This window comes from Colobus angolensis, unplaced genomic scaffold (genome assembly GCF_000951035.1).
Source record: "Colobus angolensis palliatus isolate OR3802 unplaced genomic scaffold, Cang.pa_1.0 Scaffold5, whole genome shotgun sequence".
Taxonomy (NCBI): domain Eukaryota; kingdom Metazoa; phylum Chordata; class Mammalia; order Primates; family Cercopithecidae; genus Colobus; species Colobus angolensis.
The window spans coordinates 11,971,895-11,996,946 of NW_012118487.1; the positions used below are offsets into that span (position 1 = coordinate 11,971,895).

The 25,052-nt window shown below is 37.1% G+C and overlaps 1 protein-coding gene across 6 annotated transcripts in view; it reads left to right on the forward strand.

The window, feature by feature from the left end:
• GPM6A (glycoprotein M6A) overlaps positions 1-25,052 on the forward strand; it is a 370,267-nt gene that overhangs the window by 295,246 nt on the left and 49,969 nt on the right. For 5 of the 6 annotated variants that reach the window (XM_011959588.1, XM_011959585.1, XM_011959586.1 and 2 more), the window contains one exon: positions 7,763-7,955. The exons of the other annotated variant lie outside the window; for it this stretch is intronic. In XM_011959588.1, the coding sequence (XP_011814978.1) occupies positions 7,763-7,955 (193 nt within the window). The remainder of the gene's footprint in view (positions 1-7,762; positions 7,956-25,052) is intronic. 6 annotated transcript variants of the gene reach the window in all.

A 25,052-nucleotide genomic window follows, 5' to 3' on the forward strand; every position in this document is an offset into this window, starting at 1 on the left:
TGGGGTTTCACCATGTTGACCAGGCTGCTCCCAAATGCCTGACTTCATGATCCACTCGCCTCCGCCTCCCAAAGTTCTGGGATTACAGGCTTGAGTCACTGTGCCAGGCCTGTTTGTTTTAATAGCAAACATAAAGTATAAAACATAAGTTGTCCCGGCTGATGCTCTTTAAGAAGAGAGAAAGGAAGAAAAGAAAGACAGAGAGAGAAAGAGGGAAAACAAGAGAGAGAGACCCACATAGAGAGAGACAGAAAGAGAGAGAGAGAGAGAGAGAGAGAGAGAGAAAGGGGACAGATGGAGGGAAAGAAAAACCAAAAGGGAGGAGAGAGGGAGGAGAAGAGGGAGGAAGGAAAGAAGGAATGAAATAAAAAAGAAAGAATTAAAATCATTGGAGAAAACCAAAGGATATATGTTCAGATGATGAATGCATTAAAAATATTATTTAAAATGTTATATACAACTTAATGAGAAAATTTATATCTTTTATGAAGTTTATATATGCTTATAGAAATTGAATTTAGCAAACAGACTTAAGAAGAAATAGAATACTTGAATCACTCTATAAACATCAGCAACTTAGATCAGCAGTTTAAATTCTTCCCATAAAATACACAAGTGGACTGGATGGTTTTACTGGTTGTTCTACCAAATATTTACTCTGCAGGTAGTTACAACTTTATGCAGACTCTCCCAGGGCATTGGAAAAAGGGATCACTTTATGAGGCTGGTATAAACTTCATTACGAAACAAGACAGCAAAAATTTGTTGTCAATGACATTCATTAACATATTGATGACCCTATAACTTCACCTATTATATTCCAACCTCTCCTTGTGTTCCTTTGTCTCTACCTCAATCTATCTTGCCACCACTGGTCTCTTAAATTTTCCTCAGATACTCTAGACACACACTTGCCTCAAGGCATTGACATTTAGTTTCCCTCTGTTTGAAACCTTCTATCAGAAGTTGGAGACCAGCCTGGCCAACATAGTGAAACCCCACGTCTACTGAAAATACAAAAAACTAGCTGGGTGTGGTGGCGGGCATCTGTAATCCTAGCTACTAGGGAGGCTGAGGCAGGAGCATCGCTTGAACCCAGGAGGCAGACGCTGCAGTGAGCCAAGATCACACCATTGCACTCCAGCCTGGGCAACAAGAGTGAAACTCCATATCAAAAAAATAAATAAATAAATAAATAAAATTAAAAAATAAAATTAAAAAATAAAAAGAAAAGAAACTTTCTCCCAGATAGCCTCTTGGATGGTCCCTTTGCCTCCTCCAGACCTTTTCACAAATGTCATCACAGTTATGCCTTCCCTAGCCTCTGTATCGGAAGTTGAAACTGATATTCCAATACTCCCTAATCCCACCTCTTTGTTTAGGGTTCCTTCTTTGAACTTTTCACAATCTCACCTATATTTCTTCAGTATCTTGTTTATAATCTTGCTCGCACCTCTACAATGAGAGCAGAGATTTTCACTGATTTTGTTTACTTCTAAAGTCTCAGCAGTTAGCATAGTGTCTGACGCCTGGTGAGGGCTCAATAACTTGGATAAATTGATAAATACAAAAGTATTGAACAAAGTTAGCATGACAAATTTAGCGATGTATTTTTGAAAACCCAGTGGTGCCATTGTTCTTTTTTTTTTTTTCTCATGAATGCATGTTTAACTTACATTAGAAAAATTTATTGAAACGTCAGATAAAAAGAAGAAAAAAGAATTATTTTACCACGTGGGAAGCATGTGATATAATTTAAAACAAGAGACCATATTTAACCAATAAAACAACAGCAAGCATTAAACTTAATGGTAAAAGCATAAGTATTATTTATAATATCAGGATCACAAAAGATACCTTTTCACATTATTTTTAATCTCCTCTCTGTATTTTATCCAATAGCATAAGACAATAAAAAGATAAATTAAAAGGCACACATATCGAAAAGAAAGAAATAAAGCTCAAGATTTTCACAGATGGTATGATTACCAACCTAAATTTAAAATAATCCACAAACTCAAAATAATTCATACAATCAATGAAAGAATTTTAAAGTTTGTGGGTAAAAAAAAAATCTAAATTACATAAATAATTTATACAAATAGAAAAAGACCAATCAGAATCCCAATGAGTTAATTTATATAATCAGACAAACTGTTTTTAAAATTGATTGGCAAAGTAAAAGGACAATGACTAGCCATGACCTTCATGAAGAAAATGAATTGGTTGGGGCAATTTCCTCCACAAATCAAAACATACTATAAGGCAGTGCGGTATTGGCCCAGCTGTTACTGGAAAGGGGTCTCCATCCAGACTCCAAGAGAGGGTTCTTGGATCTTGAGCAAGAAGAAATTCGGGGAGAGCCCATAGAGTAAAGTGAAAGGAAGTTTATTAAGAAAGTAAAGGGATAGAGAGTGGTTACTCTCCATAGACAGAGCAGAAGCTTGAGCTGCCTTATCAAGGATACTTACTGTTACTTCTTGATTATATGCTAAACAAGGGGTGGATAATTCATGAGTTTTTGGGGAAAGGGGTGAGCAATTCTTGGAAATGATGGTTCCTCCCCTTTTTAGACCATATAGGGTAACCTCATGACTGCCATGGCATTTGTAAACTGTCATAGCACTGGTGGGAATGCCTCAGAGCATGCTGATGCATTATAATTAGCATATAATGACCTGTGAGGATGACCAGAGGTCACTCTTGTTGCCATCTTGGTTTTAGTGGGTTTTAGCAGGCTTTCTTACTACACACTGTTTTATCAGCAAGGTCTTTATGACCTGTATTTTGCGCTGACCTACTCTCTCATCCTGTGGGTTAGAATGCCTAACCCACTGGATATGCAGTCCAGCAGGTCTCAGCCTTATTTTACCCGGCCCTTATTCAAGATGGAGTTGCTTTGGTTCAAACACCTCTGACACAGGGACAGAGAAATAGACTAATAGGACAGAATAGACAGCCATCAAACAGATCCATACCTCTCTAGACACTTGATAATGACAAAGATGACATAGGTCAGGAGAAAAGGAATCAGCTGTCTGGTAAATAATATTAGGAAAAATTTATCAATGAGTCAATTGTCAGTCTATTGTAAATCTCACTTCTCAACCTCTCTTCTGTCAATCACTTTTCCAGAATCCACAATTGCGTTGGCCTCTCTTCTTTGTTGTCTATCTCTCCTGGTCTTTTTCTTGTTGGTTTACGTTCTTTTCCCTGTATTTGTTTTGATGCAGTTTGTGGCGTGAGCAAAAGCAAAGGCATGTGTTTGATTTCACAGTGTTTAAATGGAAATAAATTAATCAATGTCTTTTTAAAAAGTATCTTTTTTAAAAAATAACATATCTTAACAGCTTCTATTTTCTTTGAAATTGTTGTATTAGTACAAGTCCATCTATAACTTCACTAATCTTTGGGCAAATGCTAATGTTTCAGAGGGTGTGTTAAGCATCTCATAATTCTTTTAATATTTGTTTTTATGTTAATGCTGAAGGCACAGTGTTATTTCATTTTGGAAAGTATAACCAGAAAATGGATATGAGAAATACCTCTTTGTGTATATAGGTAGTGACTAGAACATGTAAATTCGGTATTCCCTATTTGAGCCATCAGTTCTATTTGAGAATTAATGGGCCTATTTTTATTATAATATCTAGCATTGAAAATGTTTCCTGTTCAAAATAATCTTTATCATTTTACTAGAGAGTTTCTCAAGAAAAAAATATCTTCTCCAGCACCAGCACTCCACTTACTATGCCTTCACGAATATTCATCTAATAGAGTGGGTTTTCATTTGCATTTCAGTGAAAACGTGGTACTGGGGGCATAGGATCCGCAACCTTAAAGGGTGATTGTTGGGAACCTATCCGGGGCCCAGGGGCAGGGTTGCTATGGCAACTCTGCTGCTCAGCCAAGGCTGTTCCTCTCTGTGGGTGGAAAGAAGCTCCCCTGCCAGCAACTACGTGGGATCCTGGCAGCTGGAGAGAATACTGAAATAATGCGCTGCTTCCCCAGATGGGAGTTCTGAGAGTCTCCTTTAAAAACGGATAGGCAACTCAGGCTCTGTGGAAGAGTGCGGATGGTTAGAATCTAGCCCATTACAAGCGCAATATGTGTATGATGAAATACTTAAGATTTCTTCCTTTGAATAGAAGTTTCACGGAGGCTGGAGTCTTAAGTCAAAACACGCTAGCTTAACTTCACAGTGGTGCACGTTTAGAGGAATTTGTATTTGCCATAAAGGTAATATGATTCTGAGAAATTTAAATAGTATCATTTAAATAGAGTAAAGAGACCTTACACTCATTTGGAAATGCACGTTATCTCAGGCTTGTCAATTTAGGTTGACCTAGTTTTAGAATTTATCTTGGGCTTTTCTTTCTAAATTTGAAAGCCAGTACTCAATTGAAGTTATACTTGATGCTCTGATGCAGCAGCTCCAGTATCCCCCTTGCAGCTACAGAGCATAGTGTGGAGGCTAGAACTGGTCCATTTAAAGTAGAGTGGAGACAATGAGAAATAAGTGAAACCGACCCTGAATTAATATTTAAATTAATCAGAAGTTCCCAGAAGTGGTTTTGGTGGTCAGTCATGAGCTTACCGCTTTATCCGCTCCTGAGCTATTCTGATTCTGATTTAGTCTTTACTCAGTTATTCACTTTCGGCTCTAGAATCCAGCAAAGGCAGTTCCCACCCAGGCATTCAGTGTTTGAACTCTTTATATATGAACTTATTCTATTTTGAACAGTTTGGTGAAACGTGTTCATCTATCTGGTTTTTATACTTCTGTTTTTCTATAGTAGAAATATTCCACAACCACATCAAACGCTTCGAGAAGAGCGAAGGACAGAAATCACAGATGAACAGGATTTGAAATCATGAGACTACCTGGTATACTTGCCAAAAATAGGGACAGCTCTACTTTGGGCTGGCACTAAGGTTTTTATTATTATTTTTAAATAATCAGTGAGGTAGAAATTGTGGAACAACAAGAGACAGAATAGTTCAAAGATTTTTCTGCCACCCTGTTAATCTCCACCCAAAACTGTGTTCAGTGACATTCAGATACTACACACATTGGTTTTAGCCATCTGCTGGTGAAATCTCTTCCTATTACATGAAGTTTCAAGCTGTTCTAACCTTTTCTACTTCCCCACATTGTGTGTGTGTGTGTGTGTGTGTGCACGCGCGAGTGCGTGCACGTGTGGGGGATGTGTGTGTGGGTGTGTGTGATGTGTGTTGGGGGAGGAATGTTCAAGAAACAATTTTGCCTGCACAAACAACAGCTACTGAAATGGGAAGGTGTTCAGACTCCTTTTTTTAACCTCCTCTGGGGCAGATGGGATGGACTAGAATTCTCAAGAAGGCCAGTTCAGTGAGCAGCATTAAAAATAGCAGACTAGCTCAATCTCTCAATATAAACTTAGTTCTCAAAGGAACTTTGCAATTATCATATGCTTCATATGTTGCTATATGCATCTATGCCTTCTAGATAAAGTGTTCACGGATCTTCCTATGACTTAAGCACAATAAGAATCCATTTTTAAATCCTGTTTGTCATTTGTTTCTGAAGAAAAAGGAAAAGTCATTAATTATCTAAGGGGCTTCAGCATTACAAAGACAGATTTGTTCAAGAATTTTCATAAGGAGGAAATCTTTGGCATGAGGATATGTGTGTGTATCTGAGGCGTGGGGTGGCTAGAGGTGGATGCATGTGGAACCTAGGTCATCCTTGCAAGTACCCTTAGCCTGTCAGTCCTCTTACCTAAATTCTCCTTTATCAGTTGTGGCTGTCACATAATGCCTCATCAATATTTCCTCTTGCAAAACATGTACACTTAAGCATTTCTAGTTAATTTCTTAGAAGATATCTGGAAAAAGCCTAGGAAATTGTGACCTTTATTTTGAATATTTACCATCATTTTCTGATGTCTCAGTTTAAATGGTTAAAGCTGTATTTTAATAAGTAAAAGTGATGAGACTTCAAAAAGCAAAAGTGACCACGATGGCCAAAGAATTTCTGACAACTACATGACAGCACAGTAATAGTTCACATTAATAATAGTTAAATTAGACCGGGTGTGGGGGCTTACACTTGTAAACCCAGCACGTCGGGAGGCTGGGGTGGGTGGATCAGGGGTTTGAGACCAGCCTGGCCAACATGGCGAAACCCCGTCTCTACTAAAAATACAAAAATTAGCCGGTGATGTGTTTCAGTGTCCCAGTTACTCAGGAGGCTGAGGCAAGAGAATCGCTTGAACCCAGGAGGCGGAGGCTGCAGTGAACTAAGATCGCACCACTGTAGTCCAGCCTGGGTGACAGAGTCCGTCCCCCACCCTACCCCCCAAAAAATAATAAATTACATCTAATAATGACAGATAACTTGTAGTGAGTAGTTACTCTACGTCAAGCACTATTTTTTTATATTAACTCATTTAATCCTCATGAGAACCATATGAGAGAAATTCTCTTGTCACATTTTTAAAGATGATAAGCTCAAAAGGAGAAATTTGGCAAAGACCACACAGTTTTCGGTGTGTCCAATGTGTTCTTGTTTGCTGTGCCAGTGTCTTTCTCATTTTTTAAAAACCATGCATGATAGCAAGAAGTAGGTTTTCATTATGAGTCACTACTCAAATATCATATAGGAGTACTGAAGTCAAAAGAGTCAAAAGTAATTTCCTTTACTACATAACATGCATTCAGATATTGTCTCTTCCAGTCTCTGCCACTTTTAATATTTGCTGGTCAAAGTTCAGTAAGTTTTGAGGTCAGGAGTTCAAGACCAGCCTGACCAACATGGTGAAATCCTGTCTCTACTAAAAATACAAAAAAAAAAATTAGTGGGAAATGGAGGTGCGTGCCCTTAGTTCTAGCTACTTGGGAGGCTGAAGCAGGAGAATCTATTGAACCTGGGAAGCAGAGATTGCAGTGAGCTGAGATTGTGCCTCTGCACTCCAACCTGGGCAACAAGAGTCAGACTCTGTCTCAAAAAAGGAAAAAAAAAAAGAAAAAAACACTTCACTAAGTTGACTTCACAATATACAAACAGGCTTCAACTTACTGTCTGAAAAATTGGTTAATGAACAAAAACACACTTATGTAAAAAGAATAAATTCTAATATTCAATAGCACAGTAGGGAAATTACAGTTAAAAATAATCTATTGCATATTTCAAAATAGCTAGAAGAGAAGAATCGTAATGTTCCTGACACAAAGAAAACATAAATATTTTAGGTGGTGGATATCCCAATTACCCCAATTCTATAATTATACATTATAAACATGTATCAAAATATCTCATGTATCCCCAAAACATGTACAACTATGACACATCAATAAAAAAATCTGTTACAAAAAAAGAAAAATACAGATACACGGAGTGCAAAAGAATAAATGCCATTGAAATGAAAACATAAGCATGTAACATTTGAGAGCAATAAATTCAAAATGGATTGCTACACATTCAAGTACGGTGAAGATGAATTGTTATAGAAAATCTGGGTTGGGAAGGAAGGGCTTCTCTGGGTTTTGCAGTAGATGAGGAAGACATTAGTCACAGGAAACGTTCTCTTATTTGTGGAGGATGGGTTTATAATGAAGGAATTTGATCTTGGTATCCTTCAACACACTCTAGGTCTTGATTTATATGTTTGACCTGGTACTTTCAGTGCAAATATACTTTCCCATAGTGCCGAAGTTTGAAAACAAAATTTTAAATTAGATTAACAAAAATATGACTTTCTCCCTTTGTGATCTTCTACAGGGTGTTTTGAATGCTGTATCAAATGCCTGGGAGGCATTCCCTATGCTTCTCTGATTGCCACCATCCTGCTCTATGCGGGTGTTGCCCTGTTCTGTGGCTGTGGTCATGAAGCGCTTTCTGGAACTGTCAACATTCTGCAAACCTACTTTGAGATGGCAAGAACTGCTGGAGACGCACTGGATGTTTTTACCATGTAAGTCACTCTAGTATTTCTTGTTATTTTTCAGTGTATATATTTACACTTCTGTGTGTTAAATAAGTGGGGCCTACAGTTAAATGAGGTGATGAGATATATGAAACAGCACTCTTAGGACATACATGATTCAGAAGGGTAATCAGCATTCATAATTACCTTTACCGTCAGTAGAAGGCACATAGCACAGGATCAGAGCCCGACTTAATCAGGGCTTAACCAATGCTTTCAATGTACAGTTGTATTCAAAATTTGGTTACCATTAAGTGGAATTCTGGCACTTTTCTTGCTCTTCTAATTTGAACAGAGGCTGTTCTATTAGAATAGTGCCAGGTACAAATCTGGCCCTTGCTACTAACTTTAGGAAAATCACCAAAGCTCCATGGGTGCTCCCACCTTTAAAAGAAATAAACTCAGCCCTGGGTATGGTATCTTACTGTTGCTGCCTCACAGAAATGATGTAAATATTGTGCAAAGTTCTTGTAGTCTTCTGTAAAAGAGTAAATCATAAGAAATCGAGCAACATTTTTTTCAAACACCAATTATACTTTTCTCTCATAGAACGTAAAACTCCTAAGATCACTATATTATGATTATGTTAAAATAACTCTTTTAGAAAAGTAACTTAAACAGTCTGAAAATTAAAGTTTGCTGTTGAAATTTCAGCTCCTTATTGGAGAATATAGGGAACAAAGGTTCGGGATTGAATTATAGAAACATTTATTTCTAAATAAGTTACTAACTGAGATAATTTATTCAGTGATTTTTATGCCCATGAAAAGAAAATAATTTATTACAGTTTGTGTGTAATCCCAGCTGATAATAAACGTGTCTCCTGGGCCCTTACAGCTTTTGTTATAACTTCTTGTGTTTATTTCATGCTGTTTGATACCTGTGTTTGTAAAGTTCTTCATGTTCCTTTATTTTGTCTTTCTAAATAAGCTCAAACACTCTTAATGTATATACATTTTTTAACTAATATGATGCTTTTAGATTTACAAATCTGAGTGGGTATCTGGATGGTTAGCATAGCTTTGCTTTTTAATCTTATAATTCCATCTAAAAGAGCTTGATCACAATTCTCACATATGCAGGGCAATTCCTATTGACCCGGTGTAATTATAACCTAAGATCTTACTCTGAAAAAACACTTGGTCAACCCAGACAACTTTTTTTTAGACGGGGTCTCGCTCTGTCGCCCAGGCTGGAGTGCAGTGGCCTGATCTCGGCTCACTACAAGCTCCGCCTCCCGGGTTCACGCCTTTCTCCTGCCTCAGCCTCCCGAGTAGCTGGGACTACAGGCGCCAGCCACCGCGCCGGGCTAATTTTTTGTATTTTTTTAGTAGAGACGGGGTTTCACCGTGTTAGCCAGGATGTTCTCGATCTCCTGACCTCGTGATCCGCCCGCCTCGGCCTCCCAAAGTGCTGGGATTACAGGCGTGAGCCACCGCGCCCGGCCAACCCAGACGGCTTTTTAGGTAGAAGACAACTTTTCTCCAACTACAATATCAGGAATGTATCATATTGCTAAGTTTCTTATATTCCATCAGGTACAGGCAGATTATCTTGAACAAGGTATTTTTCAAAGTAATTTTCATAAATCTTTTCCATAAAAGTATATTTCAAAGTATTTTTTATAAATACCATAACATTTTTTATTTATTTATTAAAGTTACTAATTTCCCCTGAAAATGAAAAGAGAATGGAGTTGTGGGCTGAGCACGGTGGCTAACGCCTGTAATCCCAGCAGTTTGGGAGGCGGAGGTAGGCAGATCACTTGAGGCCAGGAGTTCGAGACCAGCCTGAGCAACATGGTGAAACCCTGTCTCTACTGAAAATGCAAAAATTACCCGGGCATAGTGGCACATGCCTGTAATCACAGCGATTAGGGAGACTGAGGCACAAGAATCGCTTGAGCACATAAGGCAGCTCCAGCCTTCACAACAGAGTGAAACTCTGTCTCAAAAAATAAAAATTAAAAAAAAAAGAGAATAGAGTTTTACATTTCTATCAGGTAACAGAGCAAGAATGCTGTGTTTTAGGGGGTGGGTGGATGACATTTACCTCTGGTTAGAGTACATAGCAAAACTTTTAGTAAAAGGAAAGCTGAAATGTTTGTTTATTTAAAACCCGTTGATACTTAAAACCTAAAGAAAGACTGGTAAGAAAATAAGAAATAAAATGAGAAAATTGAGATTGAGAAAACCCAGTGCCCCCTACCTCCTACACATACATGGGGATTAGAAGAATGGAATTGATTAGTTACTAAATTAAGAAGTGAAATTATCATAACAATATAGTCTGTAACTCTGTAGTATCAGGTGAAAGCTTCACCAAGGTCACTGACAAATGGGAATGAAGAATTAGTAGCAAGTTGAAAGTTGCATATTATATTTCCCAAAGTAAATTTATTTTACAAATTAGTCCTGAAAAATTGACATTATGCATTAAATTGAATCCTTTAAGCATTAGTAGACAGTTTATCAATTTTCATCAAACTAAATACAAACCTATGTATAAAACCAAAATTTAATAGCTGTCAATGGCTTAGCTTCAAATAGCATGAATCAACCCTTTAAAGATTATAAGTCATATTCATCATTTAGAATATAATTAAAATACTTTCGATTATTACAGGTTAGCTTTTAGAGAGTCTTAAGTAAATGATTGCATGGATATATTTTAATGTGACAAAACTGACATTCTCTAGATTTATCTCAGCCTACCCTGGACAAAATATGTTCTCACTGTGCATTATTTTAAGCCATCACAGATGTCCTTAACATCTACAGATTCTCTCTATATAAACTACATCCAAATTGTTAAATTTAGCTATAGAATTACAAGTTTGTAAGAAATCATAAGCCTAATGAATGGCAAGAGATGCTTGTGTACATCTATCAGCAATTACTGTTAAGCTATTTGATATTTAAACAACAAACCTTCATATATTGTAGAGAGCTACTAAAGCTCTAACGGCAGTGTATGTGGGGGGTGAGGGGAGTTTAGAAGAAAGATTGGAGATTATATGCTTAATTTCATACTTTTACCTTTGCTCTGTCATATTATATATTAAATATGAAACCAATAATGCATGTTTGGAATGGAAAAAATACCATTTTGATTGGATTACATGTAAATGTCAAAATTCTCTCTCTTCGTATTTCACATTACTAAAATTCCTTATACAGGCCCTGTGGAGCTAACAAAGTATTTGAGACTCTCTCCCTGCCAACAAATAGTTCATGAAAACACAGAGGGAAAATATGTACTGTAAACCTCTTAGGACGATTAGTGCCAAGTGATAAATTTAAAGATTACATAAAGGTTTCGAGGAGGTAGATATTACTCTATGCAGGGCTGCATTATGGGGTATCAGAGGAATGGAAAAAGTGCAGGCGAAACAGAAGATGTAAAATAAGCAAGCAGAAGGTAGAAGAGGCTGAACAATACATTTGCACGCCATACATCTCTCTTGGAAATCAACTAAGGTAGGTTTGGAAAAGAATGTGTAACAGCATAATTGCGGAGAAAAAACTTACCTAATTTTAGTAATTTACAGTCTATTTCTTTTCTCCATAGTTCTCATACTCAGTTCAACTAAATTCATCACTCCTATATTATATACTTGGAAAAGAAGCTTGTTTACTGGATGTGTGAACTTAAAGATAAAACCAGTTGCCCAAGCCCTGAATCTTCTGGTCCTCAGGATTTGAGGAGTTACCCACTTCTTTATCTCAGGGACCACAAAATTTCTCTCTCCCTCTCTTTTTCTCTCTCCATTATCTCCCTTCTCTTAAATACATACACCCATCTCAACATGCTCAATATTTCCAAGTCCAGAAGAAGACATGAAAGGCAATGGCAAACACAATGACCTGTGACTATTCTATTTCACTAATCACCTGTCCATAATGCAAACCATACTGACCATAAATGAGTTTGCAAATAATTCTCATTCTTATGTAATCCATATTGTAGACATATAATTCTAAATGCCATCAGCCCCTGATAGTGGGAGCTGGCCTGAAGTCGAGCTCCTAAACTCTTAGCTGATATCACTCATTAAACTTTGTTTTCCTATTACATTTGAGATGTGGAGAACTCCAGAGAGAGAGAAGAATGTATTTCTCAAAGACTTTGTTACTCATTTATATAACTGATTTATAGTCATTTATATAACTTTTAGTACCTCTCTGTCTCTTGTCTATTTTGTTCCCCTGAAGCTTTTAATCCCTTCATTTTCAGCTTAGTTTCTCAAATCTAGGTCATTTGTTAGTTCCAAACTACTTTGATAAGAAGTGTGCAACTTCTTATCCATTAGGTGATATTCCTACACTCTAATCACAACTTTTGTTGGTTTAGCATTGCCATTTAGGCCTACTCAGTACTCAGAACAGCTCTGCCACTTTCTGCTATGTGATGAGGAGGCCATTTTTTTCTGATACTTGTGATTCAGGCTTTTTCTTCTGAGAGCCTTTTGAAAAGATGTTATTACTATGCTTCCTAAGTCATTTGACGAAGTAAGAAAGAAGTAGGATAGGTGTTTTGCTCCTGTGAAGCAGATTCATATGGGACAATAAAATATGGAGATGGTTAGAAAATTAGATATCACACAGAAATCCAAACCACTAATTTTGCTAAGTGACTTGGCTTTTTGAATAGCTCTCCTAAGGACTGGGCAAAGAACAGTCTTACTCATAAGCATGCTTTCCTATTAGTTATAAGATAAAGACTGTATTTGGGTTGTTTGTCAGAATGAATACTTTATTTTCAAAATTTTATTGATTTTTTTAATTGTAATTTCAAGTTAATACATCAAAAACTGAGTTCACTACCTAGTGAATTTTTAAATATTGCATGCACATATAAAATAGTTCCTATTTACCGAAAATAAAATCAATCAGTAAGCTCAGATAAAGTAGATATATAGGTTTTGCTCTCAACTAACTTCGTGTGGGTTTACATTTCTAAGTTTGCTTGTAGTTTACGTTTACTCCTTGGAGTTTAATGAAGTAGGAAACAGTTATTAGCAGCTTAATGGATGAGTGTGAGAAGGGAAAACTGTGAATTAATAGCAACATGAAATATGGGCTGGGCGCGGTGGCTCAAGCCTGTAATCCCAGCACTTTGGGAGGCCGAGACCGGCGGATCACGAGGTCAGGAGATCGAGACCATCCTGGCTAACACGGTGAAACCCCGTCTCTACTAAAAAAATACAAAAAACTAGCCGGGCGAAGTGGCGGGCGCCTGTAGTCCCAGCTACTCGGGAGGCTGAGGCAGGAGAATGGCGTAAACCCGGGAGACAGAGCTTGCAGTGAGCTGAGATCCGGCCACTGCACTCCAGCCTGGGTGACAGAGCAAGACTCCATTTAAAAAAAAAAAAAAAAAAAAAAGAAATATGAAACAAGGTTTCATAGACTAACATGAATCACAGTACTGTGCAAACTGCCCGTACTGAACTAGGTTGTTGACAAGTAAATCAAATTGCTGAAGTCTTCTACTCACAACAATGGCTGAAGATCTGCCATATTTGTATTGACGTATGTTTATTGTTTAGTCTTGGGGAGTCAGACATAATGTAAGTCATAACTGGAACTCATGTTAGAAAACCATACTGAATTCCTGACTTTTGAATTAATAATCAAATAGTATGCATTTCATTAGGCAATATTTCAGCCAGGTTAGTACTTCTCGAATGGGTGTTTTAAAAAAACCTCAAAATACCAGATTATGAAATAACAACAAGAATAAACCCAATACTTGAACCGTGAGGAATTTAGACAGACAAGATGGAGTGGTGGATAAGATTCTGGAGCCAAACTCCCCAAGTTTGTTCCATATTGTCTCTGCTCCTTTCTAGCTTTCTTACCTTGGAAAAGTTACTTAACCTTTTTGCCTCAGTAACTCATCAGTAAAAGGGACGTATTAATGCTGCCTGCATTCTAGAGTTGTATGACAATAAAATTAGTTGATATTTCAAAACAATTATAACGTGACTGGCACAGAGTAAGCACTACACAAGTGTTTATTATTATGATGGTGATGGTAGGGGTGATAGTGGTTATGATAATGATGACATCTACTCTGAAACCGACTCAGAGTTTTCATACCTACTATCATGCTGCCTTAAGTCTGTTTGTTCCTGAACACACCCTAAACTCACTATCATCAGAACAGCACTGAGGAGATGGTGGTAAACCATTTGTGAGAAACCACCCCTATGATCTAATCACCTCCCACCAGTCCCCACAATGGGGATTATAATTGAACATGAGATTTTAGTGGGGACCAGATCCAAATCATATCATTCTGCCCCAGACCTTTCCCAAATCTCTTGTCCTTCTCAAATTGCCAAATACAATTATGCTTTCCCCAAATTCCCCCAAATTCTTAATTCATTCCAGTATTAATTCAAAAATCCAAAGTCCAAAGTCTCATCTGAGATGAGGCAAGTTCCTTTCACCTATGAGCCTGTAAAATAAAAAACAAGTTAGTTACTCCCAAGATACAATTGAGGTACAGGCATTGGGTAAATACTCCAATTTCAAAAGGGAGAAAAGCTGAAAGAAAGGGGATACAAGCCCCCATGCAAGTCCAAAATCCAGTGGGACAGTGATTATATATTAAAGTTCCATCATAATTTCCTTTGACTTTGTGTCTCATATCTTGGGCACACTGGTGCAAAGGTGGGGCTCCCAAGCTTTGGGAAGCTCTGCCCCTGTGACTTTTCAGGGTTCAGTCCCTGTGGCTGTTCTCATAGGCTGCTTTTGAATGCCTATGGCTTTTCCAGGCACAAAATACAAGCTGCTGGTGGATCTACCATTCTGGGATCTGGAGGATGGTGGCCCTTTTCTCACAGCTCTACTAGCTAGTACCCCAGTGGGGACTCTGTGTGGGAGCTCCAACTTCACATTTCCCCTCCACAGTGCTCTAGTAGAGGTTCTCTATGAGAGTTCCACCCCTGAAGCAGGCTTATGCCTGGACATCTAGGTTTTTCCATATATCTGAAATCTAGGCAGAGGCTTCCAAACCTCAACTCTTGCCCTCTGCTCCCCTGCAGGCTTAACACTGCATGGAAAGCTGCCAAGGTTTATGGTTTGCACCCTCTGAAGCAGTGGCTCGAGTTGTATACTTGAGCCCCTTTTAGCCATGGCTGGAGTGGAAGTAGCTGGTGTGCAGGAAGCAGTGTCCTGAGGTTGTGCAGGGTAGCAGCGACCTTGGGTCAGGCCCTTGAAACCATTCTTTCCTCCTATGTTTATACGCCTGTGATGGGAGGGGCTGCCACAAAGTTCTCTGAAATGCCTTTGAGGCCTATTCCCCATTGTCTTGGATATCAGCACTTGGCTTCTTTTAACTTATATAAATTTCTGCAGCCTGCTTCAATTCCACCACTGAAGATGGGCTTTTCTTTTCGACCACATGGGTAGGCTGAAATTTTTTCACTTGTATGCTCTGCTTCCCCTTTAAATATAATTTCCATTTTTATGTCCTTTCTTTGGTCATGCATATGAGCATAAGCATGTTAGAAACAGCTGGGTCACATCTTGAATGCTTTGATGCTTAGAAATTTCTTCCACCAGATACCTTAATTCACCATTCTCAAGTTCAAAGTTCCACAGATCCTTAGGGCAGGGACACAATGTGGCCAACCTCTTTGTTAATGCATAACAAAAGTGACCTTTGCTCCGGTTCCCAGTAAGTTCCTCATTTCCATCTGAGAGCTCCTCAGGCTAAACTTCACTGTCCATATCACTATCAGCATTTTGGTCACAACAATTTAGCAGGTGTCTAGAAAGTTCCAAACTTTCCCTCATCTTCCTGTCTTCTTCTGAGCACTCCAAACTGTTCCAGGCTCTGCCCATTACCCAGTTCCAAAGAGGTTTCCACATTTTCAGGTATCTTTATAGCAATTTCCCACTGCTTGGTACCGGTTTTCTGTATTAGTCCATTCTCACACTGCTATAAAGAAATCGTTGAAATGGGGTAATTTAGAAAAAAAACAGGTTTAATTGGCTCACAGTTTTGCAGGCTGTACATAAAGCATGATGCTGGCATCTGCTTGGCTTCTAGGGGGGGCCTCAGGAAACTCACAATTATGGTGGAAGGCAAAAGGGAAACAGGCATATCTTACATGGCCAGAGCAGGAGCAAGCGAGAGTAGAGGTAGGTGCTGCACACCTTTAAACAACCACATCTCACCATAACTCACTCACTCACTCACTCACTTTCACAAGAATAGCACTGAGGGGATAGTGCTAAACCATTCATGAAAAACTTCCCCTACGAGTCAACCACCTCCCACCAGGCTCCACCTCTCACATTGGGGATTACAATTAAACATTAGATTTGGGTGGGGACACAGATCTAAACCATATCAGAGCAACTTTAGGGAAACATATCTATAAATAAGAACGTGATAGTTTCATTCAAATAATATTTGAAGAGTTATCAGGTAGAAGAAAACTCGCTTTTTTCTTTATGGTTCAAAGAGAAAAAGACGTAAGCCAAAGTGTTTCAGTTTATAGAGAAATATTTTCTTTGGCTTCATATAAAGAACTTTCCAAAAGTCTTTTCAAAAAAGAATACACAGACTACCCTGAAATGGAGTGATTTTCCTATCAATTAAGGTGTTTAGGCAAGGATGGTAATGAACTTACAGTTCTGAAATGCTTACAATCTATAATTCACTTAGTCTTGTTAATTCGAGAATAGCTGTCTTAGTAATAGTTCCTATTTCGCAAGTTGAGCTATTATGAATTTCAAGTATGAAAATATATTTTAAAGTCTTTGTATTTATTATACTTCTTTAATACTCCTGTTTCCAAATATATATATATATAATATGTCTGTGTATATGTGTGTGTGTGTATATATATATTTAGGTGAATCTTATGTCTGATTAATCTTTTAATGAATGTACTCATTCAGAAAAAAAAAATTAGGTGATACTATATGCCACTCACTGTGCCCATCTTTAGGAAAGCATAGTAGAGCAAGACAGATTCCTTGTCTTCAAGCCCTGAAATATGAAAGGTATGTGAGCAAAGTTCCATCCACATCAGACTAAACAGATACAAATAGAGAATGGTGGAGTTAGTACTTTAGCAGAGTTATAGGTTGCATCAAGCTAACCAAACAGAGGGAATTGAGATGTTGCAGTAATTAATATCATACTGTAAGGTATTGGCACAGACATACAAAAACATATAAAATGGAACAGAATACAAAGGCAAAAAGAGACCTAAATCCATGTAAGTACTCATAAATACATATGAAACTATGTTGCTACCTTATATTTTACCAAAATTTTTCAGGTGCATTAAAAATTAGAATTTAATAGTAAGCTAATTTGTAAAAGCTAGACAAAAATATAAATTAGGGTTTTGTTTACCATGGGGTAAGAAGAATACAAGCAATATAATAAATCACAAAAGAAAATATTTATGTATTTGACATATTATAAATTAAAATTGTGTTCATTGAAGTGTTATAAAAACATTAAAATGTATTAAAAAAACTGATAAAAACATTTACTACTTACATGAAAAGAGCTCATGTTATAAATGAAGAATTGTTACATCTACAGCAAAATATCTCACTAAAAACAGGAAAAATATAAAAACAGGTATACTAAAAACTACAAAAGATTAATAGCTTATAAGCATATTTTCATCCTCACTAGTAAACTCAGAAAAGTAATTTTAAATGATACCATTATTTATAACCTATCAATTTATGAGGAAAATTAAATTATAATACCTAGCATTAGGGAACAAAGAGAGAGTAGGACCTTTGCTTTTTATTAATGCGTCTTTATTTTGGCACACACTTTCTGGACACCATTTTGACCATATGTACATTAATTTTTTTCTAGGAATTTATCCCAGGGAAGAAATGTAGACTGTGAACAAATATTACATAATATTATCGTTGTTGCCATGCTGTTTTCAATAACAATTTCTAGCTTACCATTGCTGCTGCAAAAAAGAATCACCACAAACATGGTTACTTAAAACAAAATGTATTACCTTAGAGTCCTGGAGGTCACAAGTATGAAATGGGTCTTACTGGGCTAATTGAAATGAGCTAAAATCAAGGTGTTGGCAGAACTGTACTCCATCTGGAGGCTCTCAGGGAGAAACTGTACTCTTGCTTGTCCTGGATTCCAGAGGCCACCTGCATCCCTTGGCTCATGGTCCCCATCCATCTTCAAAGCCAGCAGTGTGGCATCTTCAAATCTCACTCTGAATTTGACCCTGCCTCTCTTGCCTCTATCTTTTACTTTTAAGGATCCTTGTGGTTACAATGGGGTTACCCAGATAATCCAGGGTAATCTCCCCACCTCAATATCATTAATTTAATCACATCTCCAAATTCTTTTTGGCATATGAGATGATATATTTACAGGTTATGGAGATTAGAATGTGAACATCATTGGGGCCCTTTATTCTTCCTATCACTGAACAAAAGTAGACAGTTGGTAAAATAGATCATGATACCTTGAAATGACAGAATGTGTCATATCCTAAACATTGTTTAAAAGGTATATAATAGTTTAAAATGTTCATAATATATTGATTTAAAAGGAAGTTTTCAAAGTGGTATATAGTAAGCATAGCTTTGTGGAATTAATTAAAATAAAAACTGGTGGTATAAACAGTGAATAATCTGCATTTTTCTGGTATGCTTTTTTAAAAAAATTACAATGCTTATCTATTGCTTTTACAATTAGTAAAACAGTTGTGTAACAAAGTCTGAAAGTCTGCATTTAGGAAGAAAGTAAAGTATGTGAATTAGTCCCTTAAGAAGTAGGATAATACGGATGGTTGTCTTGAAAGGCAAAAGTAGTGAATGTAAAATTTCTTCACTACTTCTCTATTTGATCCTTCTGTGACTTCATAATCAATGATTTCTTTGTCAGAGGGTTATTTTTGCATCTTCTGATATATCACTGACAAAAACTCATCCTTACCTAGATAAGTAAGAGTTTAATTTTCCTAATTTAATATTTGAAGTTATGTGTTCTATTAACTTTATATATTGCATGTTGATAAAAGGATACTTCTGTGACAAAGAAGAGAATTAAGTCAGTAAGATATGTCAGGTTTATTATAATTTAAATGTTCGATGATTTAAAATTTTGAAATGGATTTTGGAATGTAACATTAGCAAATGTCCATTATCACATGTTTGAAGGAAAAGTTTACCTAAGAATATTTGAATGTCAAGAAATTAACATTAAGCTTCAATGACGCCTATAGCTTGTGACAGGCTGATAATGGCTCCCAATATTATAATTCCGGTAACATCATATGTTACCTTCTATGGCAAAACAGACTTTGAAGTCGTGATTACATTCAGGATCCTGAGGTGAGCAGTTCTTCATGGATTATCTGCATGGGCCCCAAATCCCAACACAAGTGTCCTCATGAGAGGAGAACAGAGAGCCATTTGACCAGAGAAGAAGGCAATGTTACTCCTAAAACAAGATGCTACCTGCTGGCTTTGAAGAAGGAGAAGGGGCCACGAGCCAAGGAAAGCCCAGAATGCAGTACTCTGAAAGTTAGAAAGAGCAAGGGAAGTTTCTCCGAGTGTTTAGAGGGAGCAGGGCTCTGCTAATACCTTGATGTCTGCCCAATGAAACTGATTTCAAACTTCTGACTTCCAGAACATAAGAAAGTGTCTTTTTTTAAAAGTCACGAAGTCTGTGGTAATTTGATGAAACAGTCATAGGAAATTAACACATAACTTAGGCTAATTTATTGCAGCATTTCCTGCCAGGTATTTTTACAGAGTGTTTGAGTTAAAGTTCGAAAAGGTACAATGAAAAGGTTTATGTTTGCTATGATTGCCACCAATAATTTACAATTATACTCCTAGCGTAGATGCCACCCCTTGAAGTGTCATATGTTTTAATTGAATGAAACATGAATTTGAGATAAATGATGTCAGCAAGTGGGTGGACTGGTATGTCCCAGCCCTTGTCCCCGATAAAACATCAATTCAGCAACAATTTACAGACCAATACCTTTATGAGATTTCCAGAATCCCCTTAAGAGTTTGCAGTACTCCAGGGGAGCAGAAAGCCTATAATAGCTATGTTGAAACAGGGGACAAGAGCAATCTTTCTTATCCCACATCAGCCCCTCTTCCAAGCTAGCTCACCTCAGCACTGAGAGAAAAAGAGACCAGAAGGGCTGAGCACACACCCAGTGCTCCGGTTTTTTGGAGGCTTGTTTGAGGGACTGATTTTTGTCTCATCTCATTCTAAGCAGTGACAGAACTAGCCTAGTGTAGATACATGGCGATTTCTGAGAACATCTCAGTGAAATTGGGAGAAGTTTCACAAACATTGTTCTGCAAACACTGACAGATCCAAAGGGAGAAATTAACAGTGACATAATCATAGTAGGAGATTTCAATACTTCACTTTCAAGAACGGATAGAATATCCAGACAGGAAACAGAGACTTAAATTACACCATAGAACAATGGCATAACAGCATGTACAGAACATGCCACCCAATGGAGTACAGTACATATTCTTTCCAAGTGGAGCTGGAACATTCACCAGGAAATATCATGTCAGCTCATAAAACAAGGCTTAAAAAATTTAAGAGGGTTGAACTTATATTTCTACAACTCCATTTACAATAGCTTCCAAAAAAAACAAAAAACAAAAAAAAAAACTAGAAATAAACTTAACCAAGAGGGAAAAGGCTTGTACACTGTAAATTATAAAACATGCTTGAAGGAAATTAAAGAAGACACAATGAGATGGAAATACATCCCATATTATGCATTGAAAAACTTAATTTTGTTAAAATGTTCTTATTAACCAAGGCCATTTGTGGATTAATGCTATATTTATCAAAATCACAATGGCATATTTTGTAGAAATAGAGTAAATCCTAAACTTCATATGGAATCACCAAGGACTCCAAATAGTCAAAACAATCTTGAGAAAGAAGAATAAAAGTGAAACTTCATACTTCTTCACTGCAAAACATTATAAATCGACAATAATCAAAGCAATCTTGGCCAGGCATTGTGACTCATGCCTGTAATCCCAGCATATTCAGAGGCCAGGGCTGAAGAGATCACTTGAGGTCAGGAGTTTGAAACCAGCCTGGGCAACATAGTGAGACCCTAACTCTACAAAAAAAGTAAAATAATTAGCTAGGTATGGTGGTGCATGCCTGTAGTCCAAGCTACTCAGGAGGCTGAAACAGGAAGATCTCTTGAGCCCAGAAGTTTGAGGCTGTGGTGAGCTATGATCGCACCACTACACTTCAGCCTAGGTGACAGAGTGAGACCCTGTCTCTAAAAAACAAACCAACAAACAAAAAACAGAAAACAACAAAAACAAACAGTCTGATATGTATGTATGTATGTATTGGTACATAATTATACGTATTTGTGGGTGTATGTGATATTTTGATATAGGCTTACAAGGTATAATGATCTAATCAGCATAATTAGGATACCCGTAGCCTCACATTTTTATCATTTCTTTGTTCTGGAGATATTTCAAATATTCTTTTCTAGCTATCTTGAAATATATGTAAATTATTGTTAAGTACAGTCACTCTACTGTGCTGTTGAACAGTAGAGTCTGGTATTGACATAAAGACAGACATATAAACCACTGTAGCACTGTAGACAACCCAGAAATAATCTCAAGCATATACCATCACCCAATTTTCACCAAGAAGACACAATGACAAATAGGTAGTCTCTTCACTAAAAGATGCTGGAAAAACAGGATATCCACATGCAATATGATGAAATTCAATGCTTATCTTACACTATACACAAAAATAAACTCAAAATGAATTAAACTTTAAATGTAAGACCTGAAATTATAAAACTGCTAGAAGAAAACATAGGAGAAAAGTTCATACCTTTGATCTTGGTGATGATTTCTTGGATATGACACAAAAGCCATAGGTCACAAAAGCAAAAATAATAGACAAGTGTTACTAGATCTAGCTAAAAAGCTTCTGTGCAGAAAAGGAAACAGTCAACGAGTGAAAGGGCAGCCTACAGAATGAGATAAAATATTTACAAACTGCATATCTGGTAAAGAATTAATATCCAAAATATATAAGTAACTCCTACAACTCAACAGCAACAAAACAAAACCAAAAATGCCTGATTAAAAAATAGGCAAAGGAGGACTTGAATAGGTATTTATCCAGAGAAGACTTACAGTTGGCCAACAGGTATATGAAAAGATGTTCCAAATCACTAACCATCTGGAGAAATGCAAATCAAAACCATAATGAGCTGTCACCTCACACTTATTAGAATAGCCATTACAAACAACAAAATGACAGAAAATAACAAGTGTGGGTGAGTAGGGGAATAAATTGGAACCCTAGTGTGTACTGATGCTAAGAATGTAAAATTGTGCAACCACTATGGAAAAGTTTGGCAGTTTCTTGGAAAATTAAAATCAGCAACACTATGTGATCCAGCAATCCCACTTCCTGGTATTAATACAAAGGAGTTCACATCAGGATCTTGAAGAGATACATATGCTCTCAAGTTTACTGCAACATAATTCATAGTGATCAAGATGTGGAAAGAGCCTAAATGTGCACGGATAGGTGAATGCATAAAGAAAATGCAGTGTTTACATAAAATGGAAGGTTATTTCACCACAAAAAAAGGAGGAAATCCTGTCATTATGATACAAGATGGAAGAAGTTCAAGGACATTAACTAAGTAAAAATAAGTCAGTCACAGAAGGATAGTGCTGCACAATTTTATTTATATGAACTATCTAAAATGGTCAAACTTATAGAAGCAGAAGTTAGAATGGTGGTTGTCAGGGCTGTGGCCTGGGGGAAATGGGGAGTGGCTGTTCAATGAGTATGGAGTTTCAGTCATGTAAAATGGAAACATTTGAATGATCTGCTATACAATATTGTGCTTATACTTGACAATACTGTATTGTACACTTAAAAATATGCTAAGAGAGTGAATCCCATATTATGTGTTATTTACTGCAATAAAAAATAATGAAACATGACTTTTCTTTATCACAACCCTAAACATTCTAAAGTAGCTTCAATATAGCCTGCAAAATTGCAGATACTCTGTTCTGAAGTCTGGTAGAGAAGCAACTGGAACCATCAACTTCAATATATCTATACCCCAGACTGGAGAAGCTACTCATTTTTACTCAGGAATGTTTGGTTTTCAGTGCTTAGGAAGAAGCAGCCATTTCTTACTTTTTAAAATTGCCATTTTCCAGCTCTAAAGAAATATTGCATACTCTAGCAGCTTGTGTGCATCAAACCACTGTGTTCTAATAAATGGCTTGTAACATACAAGAGCGTTAGACAATGTCAGAATTTGTTTCAAGTAGTCTTTACAAACAGAGCAAAAAGATATAATAATTAGTTAACTCTATTAGTTCACTGTGACTGCCATACCATATTGTCACAAACTGTTGACTTAAAACAGCAGAAATGTATTCTCTTATAGTTGGGGGAGGCAGACACCTGAAGTCAAGTCGTCAGCAGGGGTGACCTCTTTCCAGAGATTGGTAGGGGAAATTCTATTCCTTGCTTGTTCCTGGCTCTGGTGGTTGTGAGCCTTCCTTGGCTTGAGGCCACGGCACTCTAATCTCTGCCTCCGTCTTCACAGTACCTTCTTTTCTTCTTTGTGTCTCTCCGAACCCCCTCCTTGTATCTCATAAGGAAACATGAGCTTGCATTGAGGACCCACCTGAATAATCCAGGATAAACTTCTCTCAAGATTTTCAATCACAATTTATGCCATGAAAGTTAATATTCACTCTTTTGCCATATTAAGTAATAGTCATAGGTGTCTGGGATTAGGAAGTATTTGCTTGGTGCAAAGTTTTTGCGGTTTTGCCATTGAAAGTAATGGTTAAAACTGCAACTACTTTTGCACCAATCTACATAAATGTATGAAGCAGGGTTTTTTTATAGCTGACCACAGTAATCAAGGTTCATTTTTACTCTTGCAATAATTGCTGGCTGTGACAACTTTTTGTAAGAAATAAAATGTTAGAAACTTTTGGAAATGCATGAACAAACTGAGCATGCCTGTGTAGTTTCACTGAAGGCACATCTGATTTCCTGCTTTTTGCAAGGGGAAGAAATCACGTGAGCATAAGCAGTATCTTGGAACATTGGAATATGTGGGTGAGACAAAAAGAAAGCAGATTTCTAAGTTGAAAGGAGGGACGAGACCCCATTCCATAAGACCTGAAACAGAAACACACACACACACACACACACACACACACACGCATACACTTTTAATGACCATTTTTATTTCAATCTAGAAATTATGTTAGTAAAAATGCTGCTTCCCAATAAACTTTTGGGAAAATAGAAAGAGATGTGTGATATGTGTGTGTGTGAGTGTAAAAAAAGTCACAACTCTAAATCCAGAATATTATACAATGAGACACACCCACTAAAGTCAAGAACAAAGGAGGCTAAGATGGTCTCTGCTTCTCATTCTCCTCCTTTTCTCCGAATCTCTGCTTAAACCATGGTTCTAAACAGAAAACATGATAATTGGCAAACAAGAAATAAAACTCCTTCTATTTCCAAATAACAGGGTGATGTATTTGAAAAATGTTAGGACCAATGATTAAGCCAATTCAAGTAATAATAGAATTCAGCAACATGGTAGGATATAAAATTTACATGTAAAAATCAGGAACATTTGTATTGCTAAAGAAGAATTTTTAAAGGTAAAGGTAAATTTTATTTATAGTAGCCAAAAAAGTAAATTAAGGACCTTTATAAGAAATGTTCAAAACTTACACGAAGTTGGCTGTGAAACACTCGTCAAAGATGTAAAAGTAGGTTTGAACAAAGGAAAAGGTATTCTTCATTCTTGCTGAGGATTATCAAAATGTTAATTCTCTCAAAATTAATGAATAGATTCAGTGTAACCCTAATAAAACTTCAATGGGCATTTTAATAGTGCTAGACAGGAACAACCTAAAATTCAGGTGTAAAAATAAACACACACAAATAACACAGTGAAACCCCGTCTCTACTAAAAAATACAAAAAACTAGTCGGGCGAGGTGGCGGGCGCTTG